The sequence below is a fragment of the Podarcis vaucheri genome (assembly GCF_965113315.1).
Source record: "Podarcis vaucheri genome assembly, chromosome: 7".
In the NCBI taxonomy this organism is placed as follows: Eukaryota; Metazoa; Chordata; class Lepidosauria; order Squamata; family Lacertidae; genus Podarcis; species Podarcis vaucheri.
In genome coordinates, this window is record NC_138765.1 from 86,965,798 (window position 1) to 86,989,335 (window position 23,538).

Consider the following 23,538-nt stretch of genomic DNA (forward strand, 5'->3'; position numbering starts at 1 on the left):
AGTTCCTGTCGTGCCTTGATGGACTTGTGCTTGTGGTCATCTTCTGGCAACCTGAGCAACAGACTTAGCTACTTAAGAATGTTGTTGTTGTTTAGTCGTTTTGTTGTGTCCGACTCTTCGTGACCCCCTGGACCAGAGCACGCCAGGCACCCCTGTCTCCCACTGTCTCCTGCAGTTTGGTCAAACTCATGCTGGTAGCCTCAAGAACACTGTCCCACCATCTCATCCTCTGTCGTCCCCTTCTCCTTGTGCCCTCCATCTTTCCCAACATCAGGGTCTTTTCCAGGGAGTCTTCTCTTCTCATGAGGTGCCCAAAGTATTGGAGCCTCAGCTTCAGGATCTGTCCTTCCAGTGAGCACTCAGGGCTGATTTCCTGAAGAATGGATAAGTTTGATCTTCTTGCAGTCCATGGGACTCTCAAGAGTCTCCTCCAGCACCAGAATTCAGAAACACCCATTCTTCGGCAGTCAGCCTTCTTTATGGTCCAGCTCTCACTTCCATACATCACTACTGGGAAAACCAGAGCTTGAACTATACGGACCTTTGTTGGCAAGAATAGCCTTGGGGAAATATCCATAGCTACCTGAGATTGATTGGCATCCCAACCTAAAAATGTGTTTAATCTAGGTGGGGTGGTCTGCTGTTTCCCCCCAAAAGGAAGCATTCCCAAAACAGGCTCCTATCTGAAAATTAAGGGCTCCCTCCTCTGTTCTCCCCTTTCCTGGGGCTGGTGGCAGCAGTAGTCTAAAACATCCGGAGGGCACCAGGTTGGAGAAGGTGGGCCTTGTTTCTAGTCTCTAAGCATGGCCTTTCCTTCATGGAATGCTTTGAGTCTCAGGCAGATGTTTCTTGAAAGATGTAAGGAATTATTTCTTCGCCAGCTAGCTAGTAGGAGAAAAGGTGTGTATTCCTCGCCGCCCCCACAAACTGACCTCTGTCTAATCTGTCTGAGCTTGTAATGCCTTTTCCCCCTCCTGATTTACTACGTATAAAAGTATGTCCTGCTGTCAGCTGGAACGGGGAGACATGAAAGACAACTCACACCCACCCCAACTAAGGGCCAGGGACAATGAATCAAACCATTGCAGCCGAGGCCAAATAATGTGCTTTGATTTACAATGACCCCAGCATAGGCTGATGCTTCGATTCGGAAGGCAGTGGAATGGAAACAGCCTTTTAATGCAGGGTTGAGTGCTCTGCAGCCTCCTTTCCTGAGCCACACCTGGCCGGCTGAGCCAAGGCTGAGCCCCACACAGCTGCCATATGTTGACTCCCCATAGGCTGCTCCTCCTGGAGGAGAAGGAAAAGGAGAAGGGAATGGCTTGGCTTGCACACAGGCAAATGTGTGCTCTGAGGTGCCACGCTGGGCCCCGCCTGCCGTTTCTCACACTGCAGCTGCTGAGGCGTATTACATTTTTCAGTTCATGTCTACACAGACTGTTATGTCTAAACCACTGAGCCTCTTGGGCTTGCCGATCGGAAGGTTGGCGGTTCGAATCCCCGCGGCGGAGTGAGCTCCCGTTGCTCTGTCCCTGTTCCTGCCAACCTAGCAGTTCGAAAGCATACCAGTGCAAGTAGATAAATAGGTACCACTGTGGCAGGAAGGTAAACGGCATTTCCATGCACTTTGGTTTCCGTCACGGTGTTCCATTGCTCCAGAAGCGGTTTAGTCCTGCTGGCCACATGACCCAGAAAGCTGTCTGTGGACAAACACCGGCTCCCTCAGCCTGAAAGCGAGATGAGTGCTCCAACCCCACAGTCGCCTTTGACTGGACTTAACTGTCCAGGGGTCCTTTCCCTTTTCACTTGAGTCCCTTCCAACTCTATGATTCTATGACACCCTGAAATATAAACTTGGAGGAACGCTTCAGTCCCACCATCTCTGACGTGAGAAGAGCCTGCCAGTTCTGGCCAGTGGCCCAAATAGTCTGGCATCCTGTTGTCATGGCGACCGACCAGGTTCCCATGGCAAACCTGCAAGCACAAGGACAACTCTCCCCTCTTGTGGTTTCCAGAAACTGGTACACAGAAGCACTTGCTGCTTGCACTTGGGCAGGCTGAGCATAGCCATGGCCACCGACCACCCTCTCCTTCATGAATTTGCTTAATCTCTCTCTTTTTCTTTTTCTCTTTCTCTTTCTCTGTCACCCTTCCCTAACCTGGTGCCATTCTGATGTTTTGGATTATCAACTCCTCTTAGCCCTGGCTGGCTTGCTTGCTGAGGCTGATGGCAGGCAAGTCCAAAACGTCTGCAGAAGAGTTTGTTCACATCTTTGTGCCATTGGCTTGAGAAATGATACATTACAGGGTTTGCTTTATTGCAGAGGTGGAAATTATTAGAGGAGACTAATCTAGCACCATTTTTTATAGGCAGCTAAAGATGCATTTTGTGGCTGTGGATCAGCATCAGGTCATTAACATCCAACCACATTCTGCACCTTTTTCCACCAGAGATCCCATTACAGGCCTGCTCCCTGTTCTTTCTGGTCCACAAAGGCCTATAAACGTAACTCAGCGTAACATAAAGCTGTCCACCCATTTGAACCAAGAGGCAAGCAGCAACTTTGACTGTGTTTGTTCCATGGTTTGCTACATCCTATTCCAGAAACAGGCTCCATATTTGGGGGGGGGGGTGCATATATTTGAGGCTTTTTATTCATGTTCCAACCCTGCCTCCGGGGCCAGGTGCGGAGAAGCAAAAAACTGAGATTTGATTATGTGGTTTAGCCTGCAAAAGAGTTGATCCTTTTAATAGGTATCAAATGGGTTTCTTAGTGTCGCGGTCAGCACTTGGCAAGACCCCTGCCCCACATGATGCCCTCCTGCTGTTCTGGATTCTGCCTGCCCTCAGCTCCAGCCAGCATTTTATGTGGCCTCTTGTGTTTTTGGGGATGCCTGGTGAGGATGTATAGAAGTTCCCTCCTTTTGCCCTTCGCCCCGCTAAATGCCCCAGTGCCATCAGCATTCCCTAAGTCTTGGGACCTTGAGAGTCTTGTCAGCTCATTTTGAATTTGGTTAAAAAAACAACAACTGTTCTTTTAATTTGCAAATGTATAAGTTCCTTCATAGAATCATAGAATCATAGAGTTGGAAGAGACCACAAGGGCCATCGAGTCCAACCCCCTGCCAAGCAGGAAACACCATCAGAGCACTCCTGACATATGGTTGTCAAGCCTCTGCTTAAAGACCTCCAAAGTAGGAGACTCCACCACACTCCTTGGCAGCAAATTCCACTGTCGAACAGCTCTTACTGTCAGGAAGTTCTTCCTAATGTTTAGGTGGAATCTTCTTTCTTGTAGTTTGGATCCATTGCTCCGTGTCCGCTTCTCTGGAGCAGCAGAAAACAACCTTTCTCCCTCCTCTATGTGACATCCTTTTATATATTTGAACATGGCTATCATATCACCCCTTAACCTCCTCCTCTTCATATTCAGGGAGTCCCACAAATATGGAGAAACCACTCCCTTATTTTTGGGTGGCCCCATTTCCTTCCAAACAGATAGGTACTCAACCACTTGTGTTTGCTATTAGTATCTGTCAGCCTTGGCAGGATCTATAGAACCAAAAAATAAAGAAAAATCTCCAGCATCCCTTGTGTAAAAAAGAAAGAAGAACAACCAGAAAGCTGAGTTTGTTTATTTAGCAAGCAGTGTTCTACCTCTGAGGAAGGGGAGCGATGCTGTTATTTATTTACTACACTGTCCCACCTTTTTCTCTAAGGATCTCAAGGTGTCATACTGGGTCTTCCTCTCCTCCTTTAGCCCCCACAGCACCCCTGCAAGGTCGGCAGCTGGCTCCCAAGGTCCCCCAGTAAGCTTCATGGCCAAGTGGAGATTTGAACCCCGGTCTCCCACTTAAACCACTACACAACACTGGCTCTCAGTTATCCACGCCACTTAATTCCCCACCTCACTGGACCACTGGAAGTCTTCTTCAGCAGTCCCTGCAGCACTTGGGTCTCTCCAGGTGTTCTTTGCTCACATGCTTCCAAGCATACCTTCACCATCATGAGGTCTAGAAACCCTTTCTAGAAAGAAGCGGGCTAGCTAGATTCCGCACTTTATTCCGATTCTGTGCTCAGCGTGCATTCTGTCAGCTCCATTCTGAGTGACTCCATGTTTGCTTTTTCTTTCAGGGTCGCTGCATTAATTTCACCCGAGTGAAGACGTCACAGCCTCCCCCCAAGTACCCTCTCAACAACGCCTACCACCCCCCTCCCCCTGCCCCCATTTACAACCCCCCTCCCCCTGCCCCCATCTACACCCCTCCCCCACCCAGCTCCCCAGCGCCCCCCACCCCGTCTCCGCCCTCCACGCTCCCCCCTCTCCCTCCTCATGCTCCTCCCCCAAATCGGGCCCCGCCCCCTTCCCGCCCCCCTCCGCGGCCCTCTGTCTAAACACCCTGCCCTCTCCCCCAGAAGCCTTTCTTAAGCCATTTTCAACAGTACTGTAAAACCAAGGATATTTCAGAGGTGGCCTTAACATTCTGGGTGAAGAGACAAGCAAACCCCTTTCAATTCCTCTTCTTCTTTTTTTAAAAAAAGTCCTCTAATGCCCCCAGTTGACTGGAATGCTCAAATCCCTGGCGTTCAGTTCGGAAGAAATCTCTGCCATTCATCACTTTAAAAAGAATAAGACTCTGACGGCGAAAGCAAAACAGTCGCTGGATGCTGGACGCTGCCCGCAGCCCTGTGTGTTCAGGATACCACCAGCCACTGACCTGAAAGTCATCCTCTTCCTGTCAGGTTGAGTAGATCATCCCTCAGAGGTGAGTGGTGGGAATCTCATGAGGACAGCATGGCTGGGGCCACAGAAATCCTTGCAGCCAATCCGTGCCCCTGGAGCCCACGCTGGTGTTGCCACATGGAAGGTATTCCTGAGCACGCCTGGATTTGATATGTTGCTACAAGGAAGGCAGTAGGTGCAATGAACTCAAGTCTGATGGTTTCGGAGGAAGAACAGATGACTGGAAGCAAAGGAAACGTCAGCACATTGGCCTTTGAAGAATCACAGAATTGTAGAGTTGGAAGGGACCCCGAGGGTCATACAGTCCGAACCTGCAATGGAAGTGCAGAAAGTGGCCTTTGTATGGCCTTTGTCATGTTCTCAGCTGACAGGAGGAGTCCAGAGGAGTTGGGATGCTGTGAAGAAGCAGAGCAAATGCAGCCGCTGGGTGGAGAGGCTGGCCTTGCCCAGTTCTGTGGCACATGCCTGTGAGATTTCCAAAAGAAACATCCACAGGACACCCAAGGGCAGCCCAAAGCGGTTGATTCCATGGGAGATCTGAAAACCACCAACAATACATCTGGCAGGCCCTGCAAGGACCCTTTAGGAAGTGTGTTGGCAGTTTAAGTGAATCCGCTTCCTGTTGGCCGGCTTTGAAAAACAACACAGATCCGTCATGGGAAGGAGGAACAGAAGGGAAGGGAGTTTCACGCAAAAGTTTCCCCAGTGTGCAGAGGAGATGAAATGACTTGAATTGCCATGGTTTTAAAAAGACTAGACAGCATTCCCCCTTTAGTAGTTACTTTCAAATAGATTCTGATAACCATATGTTGATGTCAATTCAAGGAGGCGCTTTTAGTGGATTTGATCATGCTTAAATGGTCTCAAGTGGTGCCTAGACTGAGCGAGAGCTACTACATTCTGGCTTAGCCATGTTAAGTTGCCCTCTTGATGTGTGTTCAGAGAGTACTTTGGAAAGGAGAGCGAGATAGATGCTGATCTGAGAGGTGTGACTTGAGTTTCATGTCCTCTGCTGACTTGGTATTTGGCCATGGGAAAGCCACGCTTGGCCTCAGATGCAATCTGTCAAAGAGGGATTCCAGAGCACTTAACAGGATAGAACCGCTGTTGTCGAGGGGAGCTAAAGATTGCAGACCCTTACGTATTGACTTCAACATGGTGTGAGACTCTTTACCTCCGGTACTTATTTTACAAAATCTATGTTGATTTGTTTCTGTTTTGAAGGGGCAGTTCACACAGCCACCTCGTGCCTGCCTGCCTACTCTTGGCATTTTTGTACACCTCACCTCCATCACTGATGCAAGGAGCCTGCCTTTGACTGGGTAGGAGCCCGATTTCAATAGGATCTGCATGCAGGAGGTCCAAGGCTGTTTCCAGCTCAAGGTGTTTGGATTACAGGACAGAGCAAGGGCCCAGAGAGCGACTGTGAGCCCAGGTAGATGGTGCTAGGCTAGGGAAGCCAATGGCCTGACTTGCTGGAAGATAGTTACGTTGCGGCACCCACTGGAAATTAGCCTTAGTTAGCGGGGGGGTGCGGCAGTTTGCTGGGGCAATACCAAAATGTGCAATAACACTGAGCCTCCCAGGAGATGCACAGGTTGCATCGCTCCCTTTATAAATGGGAGCTGACTCAGTTTTCCAGTCCTGCAAATGTACGTACTTTACCTGTAGTAAAATGTCTTGACAAACTGCCTTAGTAACACAGATGTTAGAAGTAGATAAAATAATTGCATCAGTAAGGGCAAACTCATGCAGCCCCATGTGATCGTTAGGATCAGTTTTCCCGAAGGAAAACACACCTCCTGATGTTTCTGGAGGATTTTAACACCTTTCTGCAGAATTATGCATCCTAAAGTTGTTCAAAATGGTGACGGGCGGGATCTGGTCAGCATTTAGCACGTTGAGCTTGCATTGCTTTCAGTGACTTCAGTGTGCCGACTCCACTCTTCCTTGCTGTCATGAAAATCAATGTGGCCTTTGGCTCCCTTGTGCTCCTGCAAGAGATCAAGGCCACAGTCCAGGGGGAATGCTTGCGCATGTATCTGCCATAGGGCATGTCCACCTTCATTGCTAAGGTAGGTTGCAAGGAAATTCTTTGCGGGGTCATTGCAGCCAGAAGGTGGCTTTGCAATGGTTAGACTTGGCTATTTAGGTGCTCTGAGAATGTCTGAGCTGGAACACTTTGCACATCGCAGCATGTGGCAGAAAACCAAGGAAGGGAACCTGTGCCTCTGCCCGGGGGGAGAGATGCAGATGTGCATGGAGCATAAGCAGAGCCTGCTGGGTCAGGCCAATAGCCCACCTAGTCCGCAGGAAACCCACAAGCAGGATTTGAGCACAAAGCCACTCTCTCCTCCTCCTGTGGTTTCCAGCAACTGAGATTCAGATGCATTTCTGCCTCTAACTGGAGGCAGAGCACAGCCTTGTGGCCAGGAGCCATCAATAGCCTTCCCCTCCACGAATCTGCCTAATCCTCTTTTAAAGCCATCCAAGTTGGTGGTCATCACTGCCCCCTGTAGGAACAAGTTCCATAGTTGAACTGTGTGCTGCGCGAAATACTTTATTTCATCTGCCCCAAATCTTCCAACATTCAGATAATGCGAATCAGCTGAATGGGCTTTTAAAAGATTTAGTCAAATTCATGGCTGTTAAGTCAACCCAAAGCTATCTGCCATGGTAGCTACATGGAATACCCCATGGTCTGAGGCAGGATAGTGTTGCGCTGTCCCATATGCTAGGAAACAACAGGTCCCCAATCATCTCCATGGTCCCACTTTTGAGCTTCCCAGGGCCCTCAGGATGTTTACTCTTGAGAACAGGATGCCAGGCTAGACGGCCCCTTGGTTTGGTTGATGCTCTTTCCTGGTTTTCTGCTGCCTATGATAACATTCAAAAGCATCCTAAAGACAGCTGTATAAGGTTGCAACTCAAGCAACTTAATCCAGATTGGAAGTGCCTAGTCTGTCTCCAGGGCTGTGGTGTCAGCAGTTACCATGAGCTGAGAGTGGCCAGTGGAGAGAGATTCCCCTGCCTTTTGCCGCTTCATCTCCCGTTTCTTTTCCCCATCTGCACAGCAACAGCTGCTCAGTCTGCAGGCAGAACAAAGCAGCCTTCTGTAATAGCAAAGGCACCCCTCGGGACTCTGCCTGGTCACAAACCTCTCCGGAAATAGCCACTGTTTGGGTTTTCAGGGTGTAGTTGCAGTTCGGTCACAAGGCGGCCTTGCCGTTGTCCGAGAAGCTCCGGCACAAGGTCCAGCTGGTTGCCACAATTTAGCTGAGCAGAAGTTCGTCTTGCTGGAAGATGGGAGTGCTCAGTCCAGTTGGAAGTTCTCTTGCGCAAACCTGGTGGAGGTGCAGAACAGCGCAACTCGTAACGGGGTTTGCCAAGAGAACTTCCTGGCAGACTGCTTGGAAGGTATAGAACAAATGGGTTGAAAGTAATACAGGGAGTAGGTTTGACTTGTTACAGAGCCTTAAAGGTGCCCCCAAAGTTTGGAATAAAAAAGCTTTTAGAAAAATGCAACACTTCTTTAGCGTTAATTTGGTGGCAATGCTGGAATAATCTCAGAGGAAAAATAAGTGTATTTTGATAGCTTCCGGTTTTGTTAAAGATGAATTTTGTTTTCCCAGTTTAAAAATTTAAAAAACTTAAGGATAGAGGGAGGGAACAAATGAATTTAAAAAGTGTAAGTTAGGCCAAGGATGTTTTATTTTTAAGTACACAACTTCTCTGTGCATGATTTAAAAGCAAAATTCCAAATCTGTGGTGTATATTTTATTGTTATATGCTTGCCATATTTTAAGTGGAAGCATTTCCTATCCTGTGTGGATAAAAGATCTTTTTTTTCATGTTGTAGTAAATTATTATAAAGCCAATGATATTTCATGGCATGTTATTGTATCAAGCTGTGCTTGTTTTTTGTTTAATTTCTCCCCCTTTTATGGTTGTACTGCTATTATTAATGTATGGATAGTCCCTGTAATGACGAATGCCTCCTTTACACAGCATTAATTGTAATCATGAAGACTCTTGAGCAGAAGATCTTCCACTTAAGCCATTATGGACAGTTGTAAACAGCAGCTGAGGGGTCTATTTGTGTGGAAGAGGTGGTGGAGAAAGAGGAAAATGGACCCAATCCACTCTTAACTCTTTGGAGAAAGAGCATGGGCTGTGCAGAACTCAGATTTCAGCCATTTTCCACTTGCCTGACATTGTGTAGGTGCCGTGAGAGCAATCGGAATCAGCTCAAAACTATTTTCATGTTAGAGGTGGAGAAATCTGAGATATCAGTGCTTAACTTTGGTTGGATTGTGTCCATGGACCTCAAATTCTGATTAATTTTCCAGGGTCAATTAATGTTATGTAACAGAGAGGTTGAACTGGCCAGTGTACTATATACAGACATATAGTACTGTGTATACATCTTTTGTTAGTAGAAAATCCTGAGCTCATTATAGCTAATATTCCAGAACTAGCCATTTCTAAAGAGAGTTCTTTGTATAACAAAAAGAAGAGTGGAAGCAGTTGGATGAGACACCATCTTTTCTGCAGCTTCAGGAAGTGTGAAATCGCAAAATGACTAACCACTTCACAGGCTCACAGATTCAAACAGTTGAATAAATACTGATAAATCATACTTGACCAAATCTTGAGAAACTACTTTGGTTGAAAATATTTATTCCTAGATTCAAAAGCCAAGTGCATGTCATATAATTAACGGTGGCCAATCTGCAATTCTTGGAAGTCCCTGGAAGGATTGAGAGAAGAGGAGGTTAGCAATTAATGGAGATGTTGCAGGTCAGAAAATAACTTTTTCTCTGTAGATGTGGTGACCTTTGGGGGATGAGAGAAATGTCTGTTCAGCAAGGAGAAGACTCTTGTTCTGTGCCCTTGGCTTATTTGCATGAATCGTGTGGGGTTGTTGTTTTTTTAGATACAGCCATTACTCTTTAAATTTTGATGTTATTAAAGAACTAATTTGAGCTCTGCCTTCATGGATTCTGTTCATAGACGTGGGGAAAGGGCAGCTGTGCATCAGAAGCTGACCAACTGCATTGCAGATAGCTTGGTTTTGTGCGCACCCCGCCAGCATAAATCATGACTACGCCGATTCCCAGAAGAGAATATCAGTTTTCATGGGTGAGGGAGCTAGAGACCAGCAACATCTGGAGAGCCAAGGGCTCCCCATCCTTAGCCTGAAGCCTAAGAGGACAGTTCTGCCCATTGTGTCACTGAAGCATTTTGACCCCAGAACCCAAAGGGGGGAATGCGGCCCTTGAAAACTGGACTGTTAAAGCTGGGAGTTCCTCTCACACACTGTCAAAATAGCCAGGCCTTGGGCTGTTGCTTCCAGGGCTCTGTTCACACTGCTCCTAGCAGCATGGAAACCCTCTTCCCAGTTCCCCAAGGCTGCTGCAATAATTGGTTGGATTTGGAGAATGAATCCTATTGCTGAGCTCTGGTGAACCTACCAACTGAGTTTCCCCAGGTTGTTACCTCTCTCAAGGCAAAGGCTAAAGACCAGCCAATCAAAGGGGGGCAGAGGGCAGGCAGAACTACGGAGCAAAACCCTGCAAAAGAAAACATGTTTGGTGGTCACTGCTAGGCATTTACTGTATTTTTTGCACCATAACACTCACTTTTTTCCTCCTAGAAAGTAAGGGAAAATGTCTGTGCATGTTATGGAGGGAATGCCTACGGGTGGCATGCCTACGGATTTTCCTCCTCTAAAAACTATGTGCGTGTTATGGTCGGGTGCGTGTTATAGAGCGAAAAATATGGTAATTCATTTTGAAAAGGCTGAGCTGCAGTTCTAAGGGAAGTGTTTGGTGGGCCACACAGGACTATCAAGTTAGAAGGCTGTAGAATTTTGCACCCCCCGTTTTTACAATACCTGTGCATTCCGTGGGCAAGAGCTACTGCGGTTTGCTATTTTAATTTACAAGTTGGCCTTGGGTGGTTCTTTTTATGGGAAGAACACAAGAGAACAAGGATTTCTAAGCCAAAGTCATGGTAAGGTTGGGCACTTTTTATTATTCAAAGAGCAAAATACAAAAAAGTAAGCTAGGAAACAACCTAAATGTTAAAATTCTGAGCTGTGTAGAGCACACCGCACAAAATTAGTAAAGAGTGGTCCCCATAAACCATGACGAGCTGTATATATACATTCAAAAGGAAAATGAGCAGAGAAACAGAGGGCTAACATTTTGCAAAAATGTTCCAGTTTTAAACACACACACACACACACACACACACAGAGAGAGAGAGAGCTGTGATTTCATCAGCCAGAGTCCACATTAGTCATCTTCAGTAGTAAACCACGTCAGTCTTCTTCAGGACACACAAGAAACATAATGCAACTTGTACTTAACAAGGTTGGCCACAATGGAAGTGTTGAAGACCACGCTGGTTGATTGATGAGTTACATGAGTTCACTTGGTTGTTAAAAGGCTTGCAGACTTCTGGAACCGTGGAGTTCAAATTGAGGGGGAATCCCACAGGGAAACTTGCACAGGAAGAGAGCGCAGACCTTCCCACATCAGTTAGAACTGTAGGGGCTGGAAGTGATGCTAAGTCCTTCTGCCCTTACACTGGTGCTCTACATCTATGTAAAGTAGCCCAAGTCACAAGTGGAGTGAAACCTCTTCTAGCAGCCCTGCCTTTCCCTTTACACTGCACGACAGGCAGACACATATCCACTGAGATGAAAGAAAACCACCGCTCCTCCCGACATTGCATAACCACTGGTAAGGTAAGGACTTTTGACTAACGCAATACTTCACAACTCTACAATGTTCAACAGCAGTTATGCGCCACTTCAAACCTTTAACTGAATGGCAGGTAATATTTTTATGGTGAGCACAAGAGAAGCTGAGCATCAGGGTGCAAGGCTTTCTGAATACTCAAGACACACCGTGCGCCTCATCGCATTGTCCTTATATCAGGCAGGGCAAGAGGGTCACACAACTGCTGGCCCAAGAAGACCCCCACATCATAGCATCCCTAAATCCTCTCTATTAGGATATTTATTTCTTAACTGATAAAAGGGAATGCAGAGAAGCTGGTGTTCTACTGAGCTCTGCAGATTGGCTTATTTGCCATATTTCTTAGCTTTTGTACATTCCACAGTTCTTCTGCCCTTGAAATAAAACTGTGAAAGCAGCCTCAGCAAGGAAGCTTATTCACAGCCCTCTGGTACCATCTCTGTCCCATCACCTAAGGACAAGGGAATTGGGAAGCTGCTCATTCAGATAACTTGGATTTTTGCCATCTATGTTTGCTGCATCAGTGGTTTCCAAACCTGTTCAGCCCTAGTACACCAGTCTGGCATTGAAGCTCATCTTTGGTCTTCATGTTGTATTGCATGTTCTCTCACTACCTTCACCACAAACATCAACTTAATACTAGGCAGAACACATGGCTGCTTCATTTCTCAAAGGTTTTTTCATGCAGAGCTAGAGAAGAAAGACATCTCTGCATTGTTAACTCAAGTGGAGTAAAATTCCATCTCCATCTTCCCGTTCTGCAGTCTGCTGGATTCATTGCCAACAATTATTATTAATAACTTGGTGCTGAAAAATCAGTCAAATTGGCCTAGGCAAACGGCAACAAAGGATGCATTTGCTTTTACAAAATGACAAACACTTTTTGCTCCTATTCACAGACCCCCTCCCAAAGTGCCAAGGGGTGGGTGGTATTTGCAGCGGGCAAAGGCTTTCGCACAGAGCATGTTCACACCACCTTCCCTCCCCCACTTCAGCTCAGCCCTAGTTTCATCATCTGCCCCCTAACCTCTAGAAAATAGCAGCTTGGTCTCCACATGTTTATGTGGGACATGTTCACATTAATAGATTTGGGATCATTAATTGAAGAGCTGTCCTCCAAATAAAATGGACTTTGTGCCACTGCTCTGATTCTTCAGAGAAGATGCTGGGAATAACATTAGTGGGAACCGGTACAGACCTCAGTTGTGTCTTCTCTCACCCAGGGGTCGCCCAACTTTTCATCCTCCAGGAGGTAAAAATGGGGTGCAGTTCTCTCTTCCGACTGCATTCCTTATATGGTGAGGGATGTCTTTACTATGTGGTGAAAGAGGCAAGGGGAAGTGACCCACCTTATGGTGACTTTACACCATTAAGAAAAATGAACGCACAAAGAGGCCTCCACCTCAATCTACACTCTACAGGAACAACCAACCAGGGCTCTTTCCTCTTTAGGTATTGTATTATTACAGCATTTTCAAGAGGATGAAAGAGAGGGGCTTGTGCAGACAAGGAATGGTGGGTCCACACAGAACTGAACTGGTTGAAAGGGCCAGGGGCCAAGCACCAAATGTGAGGGTCCTTCCTCCTCTGGCCAACTACTCCCATCTTTATTGAATGGAGAGGTGCAGAAATCCATTATGAAACAGGCCCCTTCAAAACAGTTGAGTTCTGATGGCAGTGAACATCCTTGCAGGATGGGAAAAGTTGGTTTCCTGTGGCAGAGCACAGCCCTAGCGTCTCTGTTCTTATAATTTCCAGAACTACCTTCTCGTTTCCCATTTCCATTCTTGAAAGATCTTACGAGCCTGCATGTCTTGTAGATACTTAGACAATTATGCAATTCAGCACTATGGAGGCCTGAAACAATCCAGCTAGACAACAAAGGAGGATTATGACTTTTTAAAGAGAACAAACTACCTTGAAATGATCATCATTTAACAATGTTGCTGGCATAGCCTGTGGATTCAACGTTTAACAGTCACAAATGCAACAGAATTATAAAGACTCTTGAACAGGGGATTAAGATTCGATCAAGGAAGGACTTTTAAAATCAATGTGTCCCAGTACCAAAAGAGAGTGTCTCTTGCTGACATCTGCCAAAGCATTAATGACAGAGTATGCTACTCAACCGTAACAGATTTGGCCAGATTTCTTGGAAAGTCAACCTGAAAAAGACAAAAAGACACACACAAAAAACCTGAAAAGGATATTTTAAATTGAACAGCCAATATGAGACTTATTGTTTTGTTACAGACACATGTGCTCTTTCTGCTTGCTGGTTTATTTGGCAAGGCGCCCAAGCTGGCCACTTAGCCCAGCTGAAGCTGGTAGATTCACACCACCTTTAGTGATTTGTGAAACACCACCGTGGGAACATGATGCTGGTCCAGCAGGCTCTCCTTATGTTCACTGAAGGACTAAAGGTGATCTTTAAAAGTGTGGTACTTACATCATAGCCTCTGAGTACCGCAAGATGAAAAGCCAGGAGCTGTAAAGGGATGACGCTCAAGATCCCCTGCAGACAGTCCACGGAGTGGGGGACTTTGATGGTTCGCTTGTTGTTTTTGATGGTCTCAATATCTTCCTTATCGCAAATCACAACAGGCCGACCCTGCAAGGAGCACAAGCGTAAAGGAAAAGGCGGGGCAGCCCCTTCTCCACTCCCAAACTTAGGAGGCCTCCATCCACCTCTTAGGTTCAGTCTCTCCACACCCTTGAGAGAAAGATGAGGCAAAGGCTGAGAGGTCTCCGAGGCACCATAGGGAAATGGCAGGCCAGAAGAACCACACTGCTCCTCCACCACCACCTTCAGGGTCTGATTTACTGCACCTTCACAGCTTTCTTTGACACCTGTGGGTTCCAATTGCTGCGGGGTGGCATTTTACAGCTGCTGCAAGCAGGTATTGGAGTGCTAGACCCCAAACTGTGACAGAGGAGAGCAGTCTCAATCCCTCTCCCCTGCAAGCGTCACACTGGTGTCTGCTGGCAGCATTCCTGCACCTGCTTTGCAGATGGCACCAGGCCACAGAGTGTGGCTGAGCAAAACTTGGGGCAAATCCCTTTAGCTGGGCCATTGCTTGACCCTGCTCCTGGGCCAGGAAAAAGGCAGGCAGGCTGGAGGGAACAAGGGTACCCAGAGAGCAGCGCAAGCCAGTCTCCTTTGCTCTGGCTGTGCCCCTGTCCTGTGTGGAAGGGGGGGAATCAAGCTAGGAGGGATGGCTGTCTCTTTACCTCCACCAATCCTGCCCCATGAACTCTTTTGTCTCCTCAGACTTTTGTCTCAGGGCACAAAGAGCTTGAAAAAGTGCTTTTCTCCCACGAAAGAAAGAAGGCTGCGCCAGCAGATTTCAAAAGGTGTCACAACAGCCAGCCTGGAAGGCGGTTTCTGCTTGCTGGCCAGATGGGGCCGGTCTGGAAGCCCCTCTCCTCGGCATCATTCTGGCTGGTTCCCACCAAAAAAGGGAGAAACGGGAGCCTGGGAGCCTTGAAGGTGCCTCACAAAGTGTTGTGCCGGCTCAGGTGGGGCTACAGAGGATGGAAGAGGCCTCCTCTTTTTTTCCCAACAAGCCCTGCATGTAAGGAGTTGAAGAGGGCCTCAGCCTGGAACCAGCGGGTGTTTGCCATTTCATCTGCTTCATGCCACTTTTGTCGGCCCAAATGAAAACAATGTGCATAGTCAAGAAACACACTTTTCGGTTATTTACCATCTCCCTAGTTATTGGCTTATGTTACTCTTGAGGGAAAACACAGGGGAGAGCAGATGTGGTTAGTTTCGTTTCACTCTGGAGAAGATCATAAGAGGAGAAAGCCCGGAGGCAAGTCTTCAAGGGGCAGAGAAGCAAACACCATTGGAAATGGCTATTTCCTTCAGCTCCTGTTCAGGTTCAGAGCCTCGTTTTCATGGCTGGAAGAGGTGCTGCCGTCCCGCTTCTTCCCTCACCCCTTTTCTCCACTGCTCCAGGCACTGCTACTCAGTTCTGGCATAGGAGCTGGCGGAAGTCAAAGTGCCTCCTGAGCTGCTGAATGGCAGAACATAAAAAGCTGGAGACACTGCACAGCTCCCTTTGCTCAGGCTTCCCATTTGACAGAAATATGGGGCACATTTATACATAAATGCGGGGGGAGCACGGGAACAGATGCAGTTATGTTTGTCCCCTAGAAACATCCGTAAAGGGGAAAGAGCTATTCAGCTTCAAAGAGGAACGCCCCCTCCCAAGCATCTTGGATATTCAGCTTGCCCATCCATGCCTTAAGCAGGCAAGACTTCTAAGCAACTGAGGAGATGCAGGAGAGGGCAAGGAGAGCCAGTGGTGGTGATTAGTGTGTTGGAACAGGGAGACCAGGGTTCAAATTCCCACTGGGCGATCTCAGGCCTCCCAGCCTAACCTATATCAAAGGGTTGTTGTGGGGAGAATGTATGGCACCCTGAGCTCCTTGGGGAAAGGCAGGAAATAAATGCAATAAATAATAAAAGTAAAACTGTCTGGCTGTGCAAGGAGGAAATCTTGCCTGAGGAATGCCAGCAGCCTTGCTTGTGACCCTGACCCCTCAAAAGGGGCCTGAGGATCCCACATTCCAACCTGGAATTCACACACAAGCAAGAGGTGAACGAAAGCCTTAGACCAAGGATTGAGGGGTAGAGGAAACGGATCCCTCTTTCCCACCACCCACTTCCGATACCTTTGGGCACTGCCAATTCCAGTGCCTCCTCCTTTATCCCCGAGGAGGAGCAAAGGAAGACGGGACTTTGTGGAGCAGAGCTGGGTTCTGTCTCTTCTTGCCTGAACTCACCTGCCGGGCAATGACTTGCTGCAGGGCGTTCTGGCACTTGGTGTATGTGCCGTCCCTCATGATGATCATGATGACAGGCATCAGTTTATCGACCAAGGCAAGGGGCCCGTGCTTCAGCTCCCCGGCCAGAATGCCTTCCGAGTGCATGTAGGTGATTTCTTTTATTTTCTGCAGAGAAGGTGCAACACATTAGTCTGTGAAGTTTCTCTCTAAAACAAAGATCCTCCTGAGGCCAGGGTTTAAATCCCCGCTCAGCCATTAAGCTCGCTGGGTGACCTTGGGGGCCAGTCAGTGCCTCTCAGCCCGACTTGCCTCACAGGGTTCTTGTGGGGATTAAATGAGAGGGGGCAACCATGAGCTCTTTGGGGGGAAAGATGCTCCACCAAGCCAAAAGCAAACCAACAGCTGTGAAGAGTGGCTCCAGAACCCTCCAGCTGGTTTCTGCCTGCCCCAGACTGCAGAAACACAAGAAACTACCATGAGAACTGCAAAACTCTTGGTAGGTCACAGGAGATGGCTGCTGAGCTGCATTCGGTTTAGCAGACAACAATATTTGCAGGCCTGATTTAAAACCTTCATTTCTGACCTTCAGAAAACCTACTCAGTCCATTTGGGATTCTTCCTGTTGTCAGGGATTGCCCATACACTTTAAACCAGCCTTCCCCAATCCAGTGCTCTCCAGTTCACTTGGACGACAACAACTCCCACACAGGATGGGGCTGATGTGAGTTGCAGTCAAAACATCTGGAGGGCAGCAGGTTGGGGACAGCAGCTTTAAACCCTCTCTTTGCAGTTATAATGACTAGAGACATGCTTTTAAAAACGCCCTTCCTCATTTTCAGGTCTGACCCTCCAAAATGGAACACAAATAATGATGGATAAGCCTATTATTATTATTATTATTATTGGGGATTCTTACCAGAGCGCCCTCCAGGCATGCCGCGTAATGATAACCACGGCCCATAATGAGGACTGACTTCTGGTGGTAAAGCTCCGTGGCCAGTTTCTGGATTTCATCATCCATGCTCAGGACTTCTTTGATCAAGTCTATCGCAAGTAGCAAGAGGGAGGCAACGTATTAACACGCAGGTTAACAATCTGCAATCACACTTACATGCACTTTGGAAACAATGTTCAATGTGGCATTTAAATGCTGCACTGAAAACTGCACAAATCAGTGGATCTTCAGAAAGCAATAGTAACCACCACCTGGACCACCAATTTTATTGGGGTTTCATTAGCACCAAATAAAAGAGGTGGGAGGTAGTTTTTCTAAATCCTCCAACAGAACTCTGGAACCTGTTCTCGTAACTTATAAAGTGATCCACTTTTGAGGATGTGACAATAAAGAACCAAGATACACTGATGCAATGTTTGATGTGGCTTTTAAATAAATATGTTTTGTTCTCTTGGAGATATGACTGTTTTCACTTTCATATGCAACTTATTATTCCTGCACAAGCCCACTTTCTACAGCTGAAGCAAAGCGTTTACCCACAGACCTCATCTGTTTATTTTATTTATAAAACCATCTTTAGCAGACACCTTCATGGCTCCCCTTTATCACATACACAGCCCAACAAGACAATGACAAAAATCCACCAACAGCATACGAACCAATATGGCTAACCTGATCCAAACACCCACCCACCCCACTCACACATGAAAACAAAGACCACCACAGCCAATCACAAATGAACAACCACACCCTAGGCCAACCCCAACCTCTCTCACCACCGAAGGAACACAAGTGAATAGCAGAGAACCTGCACAAACGATGCTGACACAAAACTCCACACATATATTAAGTAAAACAGAAACATCGCAACCCCACCCCACCCCCACTCACCTTTCCCCCTCTACCTCTTTCCCCCTTTTCTTCCTAATATAACACTAATGTCTCAACAAATGAAACTGATGTTTCATTTGTAAAAATGTTACTTGGAAAAAAAGAGAGTCATTGCTCATACTTTTGTAAACCAATAAAATCTTTAATAAAAAAAGGGAAAGGGGGGGACCATCTTTAGCTCCCCAAAGTGACAAATTTCATCAATTAAAATATAATCAAAGCAGTAAGATGAACAATGAGCAAAAAACCACAACCAAAAGCTTGGCAAAAGAGAGAGAGCACTAGTCACCATGAAGAAAGGGGCTCAGCTGGTTAGAGTGTGGTGCTGACAATGTCAAGGTTGCAGCTGCATATTCCTGCATTGCAGGGAGTTTGACTAGATGACCCTCGGGGTCCCTTCCAACTCTGCAATTCTATGATTCTAACTAGGCTTCCTGAGGTCCAGAATCTGGGTGCCAGAACCAAAAAGGCCCTGCCACTCAACCCAGCCCAGACTTCTGATGGCAGCAGGTTGCAGAGGAAGGCCTCCAGCAAGAGTGCAGCAGACAAACAGGCTCATGCAGCAGGAGGCAGCCTGTCAAAGATCCTACTCCAAAACTGTTTAATAACCAGGACTTTGAACTATGCCTAAAAATGGATTGGTGGCTTGTGTGGATTAACCAAGAATGGAGCATCAGAGAACACTCTGGCTTCAGAGGCAGCTCCGTGCAGGCTATGTGGCAGTGAGGGATCTGATCTGGATGAGATCCTTGCTGCTTCTAATCTCCCAGCTTCTCACAAAACCAGGAAGCAAGTGAGAGGTCCCACTACCCGCATCAAGTCAATCCTCGCCTTGCTCTTCTCCTTCAAAGAATCACATTTTGTCATGATGCCACAGAGCACCTGTACGCACCTGGCAATAACTTGAGGCCTCGCATGATTTCTTTCCGTCTTTCTTGCATGGAAATCCTGTCGTCACACATCATGAGCGCAAACATCACTAGCGACACAAATTGGCTTGTGTAGGCCTGCGGAAAGAGAGGACATCACTGCACATGCTTGCCAGGTTTGCTAAGATGCTGCAAGCTGCCCAAAACTCACACCTGAAAGCAGCTCAGGAGGGCACTGCTGGGATAAAAGTGGGGGCCTCAGGTGCCCACAGGGCTTCACTATCCCACTTGACCCTGGCATAAACCCAGCACAGCCCCTAAGCACCAGAAAGGATTGGTTCTTCCAGTGAGAAAGAGGACACCAAATCCACGGGAGCTCCGTCGCCACAGACAAGGCTTTTCATTTTACCTCCAGCTAACAGCAAAGGGACACCACCCATCAGGCCAAGCTTATACCAGGCATCTAATCTGGCCACCTTAAAATGTACTTGATGACAACAATTACCCTAGCTAACCTGGAGAGTAAGAATAAGGGAGCAGCTGAGTGTGTGGCCAGTCCTTACAGCTGGAGGCTCTGCAATTTTGTTGTTCATGCCTGGGCAGAGGCAGAGATCCTGCACCCAAGGCACAACTCGCACTCGTACATCTTCACATCCTTAGGCAGGAAAGTGGCGGGGGCGGGGGGGGGGAGCCAGTCAATACCCCTGAATTCTGTCTAAATTCTGTCTAAAGGCTGACAGAAAGGGGCAGGCCCTGCAATCTTCCCCTTTTTCCTTCTGATTAGAGAGGAAACAACAGGCCCAACCCAGCAACTCAAGAGCAGGCTGAGAACTTGGGTATGCTCAGTGCAGAGAACGGCTAGCTCTGAGGAGGAAATGTGTGTGTGTCTGTGTCGGAGGGAGGGGGTGCCTCCTAGTCCAGCCCTAAATCCAAATCCCTCTTTGAAAGAACCTTGTTTCTAGAGACCGATGGGGTCCAGTATCTAGAGCACTGAATGGCAAGATGTAGGGAAAAGCACTGATTTCAAACTGTTATTAATCTAGAGGAGCTACTTTCTATTGACTCCTAAGTATTGACTCTAATTTGGAGGTTCCACCACTGCAACTTGAAAAAGGCCTGTCATTGTCTGACAATTTCCATCATCTGCCTTCTCAGTTTATCAATAGTTTCCTCCAGAAAGCATTGTCTGAGTTAACTTCGATTCTTTATCCTAAACGGTGATTACATATTCCAGAAATGCAGTCTTAAATGGGGGCGGGGGGAGAATGTAATGTGTAACATCTGCTCATTTTGGGATGCCAACATGCTCGGGAGCATGGGCAGGAAAAAATAGCGCCCCTGAAACAAAAAGACAGGTTTATACTCCTCCCAGACCTGGGCAGCCAGTTGCTGAGGACAGAGTGCTGTGCTTGGACCAGGAAGGTCTGGGTGACCATCACCCTACCCAGTTAATAACTTCCCAACTAGTCCAGCATTTTGTGCTCACAGTGGCCAAATAGTGGGAAACAAGTACATTCCCCTCCTGCGGTTTCCAGCAACTGGTATTCAGAGGTATATTGCCTGGCAGAGGCACTCTCCCCTCTCATTGCCATGGGTTACCACAGGCTCCAGTGCCTCTGGACCAGAACAGTGGCTCCTTACCTGGGTCTGTGGAACAGCCTAAGAAACAGTTTCTCAAGTTCTTAACTGGCTTCGCGGAAAGGAACACCAATATTTTCAAAACTGCCAAAGCAGGCTAAAAATGAGCTGGACTCTCAGCTGCAATGAATACCCTGATTGCTCCAACAAGTGAATTCAGACCCTCTCAGCTCAATGTAATATTGCAGGGCATTCCCCATGAAAAAGCAGCAGGCGCCATAGCATACAAATCTTGGCCAAGGCTCGTTCTTTGTTAAACGCCTCTTTTCAAATTTTAAGGGGGAAAGGAAGCAGCTCAATCACCTTGAGGAAATATTGAGGTATATGCCAGGGACCCTCTTTAACACCCCCCCCCCGGAGGAAGGGTGTTGGAGGATTCAGGACAGATAAAAGCTCTTGCGCTCAGATCCTGCATGCGAGTTTCCCACAAGCATCTGGCTGGCCAGTGAGAATAGGATGCTGTGTTCTTAAGGGGATCTACAGCCTGGAGGTCTGCGGAAGGGAGGGGGGAGAGTGCAGAATGGCCGGCTGCAGCAGCAGCAGCAGCTCACCCAACAAACCATGGAAAGCAACTCTAGGCAGCAGGGAGGAGATGTAGGACGCCCTGGTGGGAATCTATTGAGATAGGGAGAGGAGCTCCCCATCTTGCCTTATTCACTGCTCAAAGACTCTTCCAATGCTTGGGTGTTAATGATAGTTTTTTTGAAAGCTTTAAAGAATAATTTAATACAAAAAGTAGTTAAGCTGTACATGCACATGAAAATGATATACACCAAGAGATTACCTAACATTTATGTCGTCTATATTCTCTTTCTTGTACAGTGGTGCCTCGCAAGACGAAATTAATCTGTTCCGCGAGTCTCTTCGTCTTGCGGTTTTTTCGTCTTGCGAAGCACGGCTATTAGCGGCTTAGCGGCTATTAACGGCTTAGCGGCTTTAAGAAAAAAGAAACAAACTCGCAAGAACTCGCAAGACGTTTCGTCTTGCAAAGCAAGCCCATAGGGAAATTCGTCTTGCGGAACAACTCAAAAAACGGAAAACTCTTTCATCTTGCGCGTTTTTCGTCTTGCGAGGCATTCGTCTTGCGAGGTACCACTGTAGCTTGCAACAACCCTAACCCTAACCCTAATCTCAAACCCACACCACAAAGTGAAACCTTGGTAATCTTCCAAGGCTTTAAGAATGCACCATAACAAACAGAGCAGATTAATATTTGCATCAGTTGGGGATTTTTTCAAAAAAAAAAATGCCACCTTCTCCATCTAAGTCTTTATCATTTGTCTTGATTTCTTAAGAATTCTTCAGTGCAATTTAAAACCCAGTCCAATAATATGGCACATAGCACAATGCACAGACTGTGGGGTTGGTTTTTGTTTGGGTCTCTTTTGCATAGGAGTAAAGGTATGGATAGGTTGCTCACCAATAGTTCTCTGAGTGGTCATCAGGAGATACCTACAGAGCAGCCCCTTTTTAGGAACATCCTTAAGTCAAGCTGGAGGCTTGGCTTGGCCCTGCCTACTGCTTGCACGTGGCTCAAAGAGCATGGCTCTTTCCACAAACACAGCAGCCCTACAAAAAGAACCATGCAGAAGACACCTGGAACAGTAATCCTTGTGCCTGGAGTAGGATGGCAAGGGAGAAGGTCTTTTCAGTCCTGGCTCTCCATTTGAGGAGTGCCACCTTCATTAGTATTTTTCAGGCACCTACTTTTACTCCCAGGCATACTTAACTGAAAACTATGGCGAGACATGGTCTGAATATTGGATTATTGTCTCATTACACATGCTAAAGATATTTTTGGTCATCTGCATACTATCCCTTGCTTTTTCCTGTAGGAGTAATTGCAATCATTAAGAGTTGTCAACAGGTTTATCATACCCATCTCCTACTACCCTTCTGAGAAAAATCCCAGCCCACCCTCCCACTATATATAAGGGTCTGGTGACTTCTGTTTCAGTGTATCTGAAGAAGTGTGCATGCACATGAAAGCTTATACCAAGAACAAACTTAGTTGGTCTCTAAGGGATGCGGGTGGCGCTGTAGTCTAAATCACAGAGCCTAGGGCTTGCTGATCAGAAGGTTGGTGGTTCAAATCCCCACGACGGGGTGAGCTCCCGTTGCTCAGTCCCAGCTCCTGCTAACCTAGCAGTTCAAAAGCACGTCAAAGTGCAAGTAGATAAATAGGTACCGTTCCAGCGGGAAGGTAAACGGTGTTTCCGTGCACTGCTTTGGTTCACCAGAAGCAGCTTAGTCATGCTGGCCACATGATCCAGGAAAACTGTCTGCGGACAAACACCAGCTCCCTCGAACAGTAAAGCGAGATGAGTTCTGCAACCCCAGAGTTGTTTGCGACTGGACTTAACAGTCAGGGGTCCCTTTACCTTTAAGGTGCTACTGGACTATTTTTTAATTTTTTATTTCGACTGCGTCAGACCAACATGGCCACCTACCTGAATCCCAGGCATTTGATAGACTAGGGCACTGGTTCCCAAAGTGGGCAGAACTGAACCGGAGGGGAGGGGGACTAAAAAGCAAGCAGGGGTAGGGGGAGCTGGAGGTGTAAACGACTATCATACTTTGAAAACCTGGTATCGCTGTATCAAGCTCATCAATTTCGTTGAATTAATGAAACTAAATACAGACATACCTCAGCTTGAAGTAGCTTTGGGATGAATATTTTCGGGTTGTGCTCCACGGCAACCCTGAAGTAACGGAGTGCATTACTTCCGGGTTTCAGCACTCGCACATGCGCAGATGCTCAAAATTACGTCACGCACATGCACGGAAGCGGCAAAACATGACCTGCGCACGCGCAGACGCGTCTTACGTTTACTTCAGGATGAGAACGGGGCTCCGGAACGGATCCCATTCGTATCCAG

At 47.2% G+C, this 23,538-nt stretch overlaps 2 protein-coding genes across 5 annotated transcripts in view; one reads left to right on the top strand and one right to left on the bottom strand.

Annotated features, from left to right (window-relative positions):
- Positions 1-5,886, top strand: part of ANTXR1 (ANTXR cell adhesion molecule 1) — a 126,481-nt gene extending 120,595 nt beyond the window's left edge. Inside the window, exon 18 of the mRNA XM_082230144.1 lies at positions 4,136-5,886. Coding sequence (XP_082086270.1) covers positions 4,136-4,396 — 261 coding nt within the window. The 3' untranslated portion in view covers positions 4,397-5,886. The remainder of the gene's footprint in view (positions 1-4,135) is intronic.
- Positions 5,887-10,761: 4,875 nt separating this feature from the next.
- GFPT1 (glutamine--fructose-6-phosphate transaminase 1) overlaps positions 10,762-23,538 on the bottom strand; it is a 51,731-nt gene continuing 38,954 nt past the window's right edge. For all 4 annotated transcript variants that reach the window (XM_082230042.1, XM_082230039.1, XM_082230040.1 and 1 more), the window contains 5 exons: positions 19,045-19,159; positions 17,223-17,350; positions 16,304-16,471; positions 13,962-14,123; positions 10,762-13,677 (listed from right to left, as the gene is read on the bottom strand). In XM_082230042.1, coding sequence (XP_082086168.1) covers positions 13,633-13,677; positions 13,962-14,123; positions 16,304-16,471; positions 17,223-17,350; positions 19,045-19,159 — 618 coding nt within the window. In that variant the 3' untranslated portion in view covers positions 10,762-13,632. The remainder of the gene's footprint in view (positions 13,678-13,961; positions 14,124-16,303; positions 16,472-17,222; positions 17,351-19,044; positions 19,160-23,538) is intronic.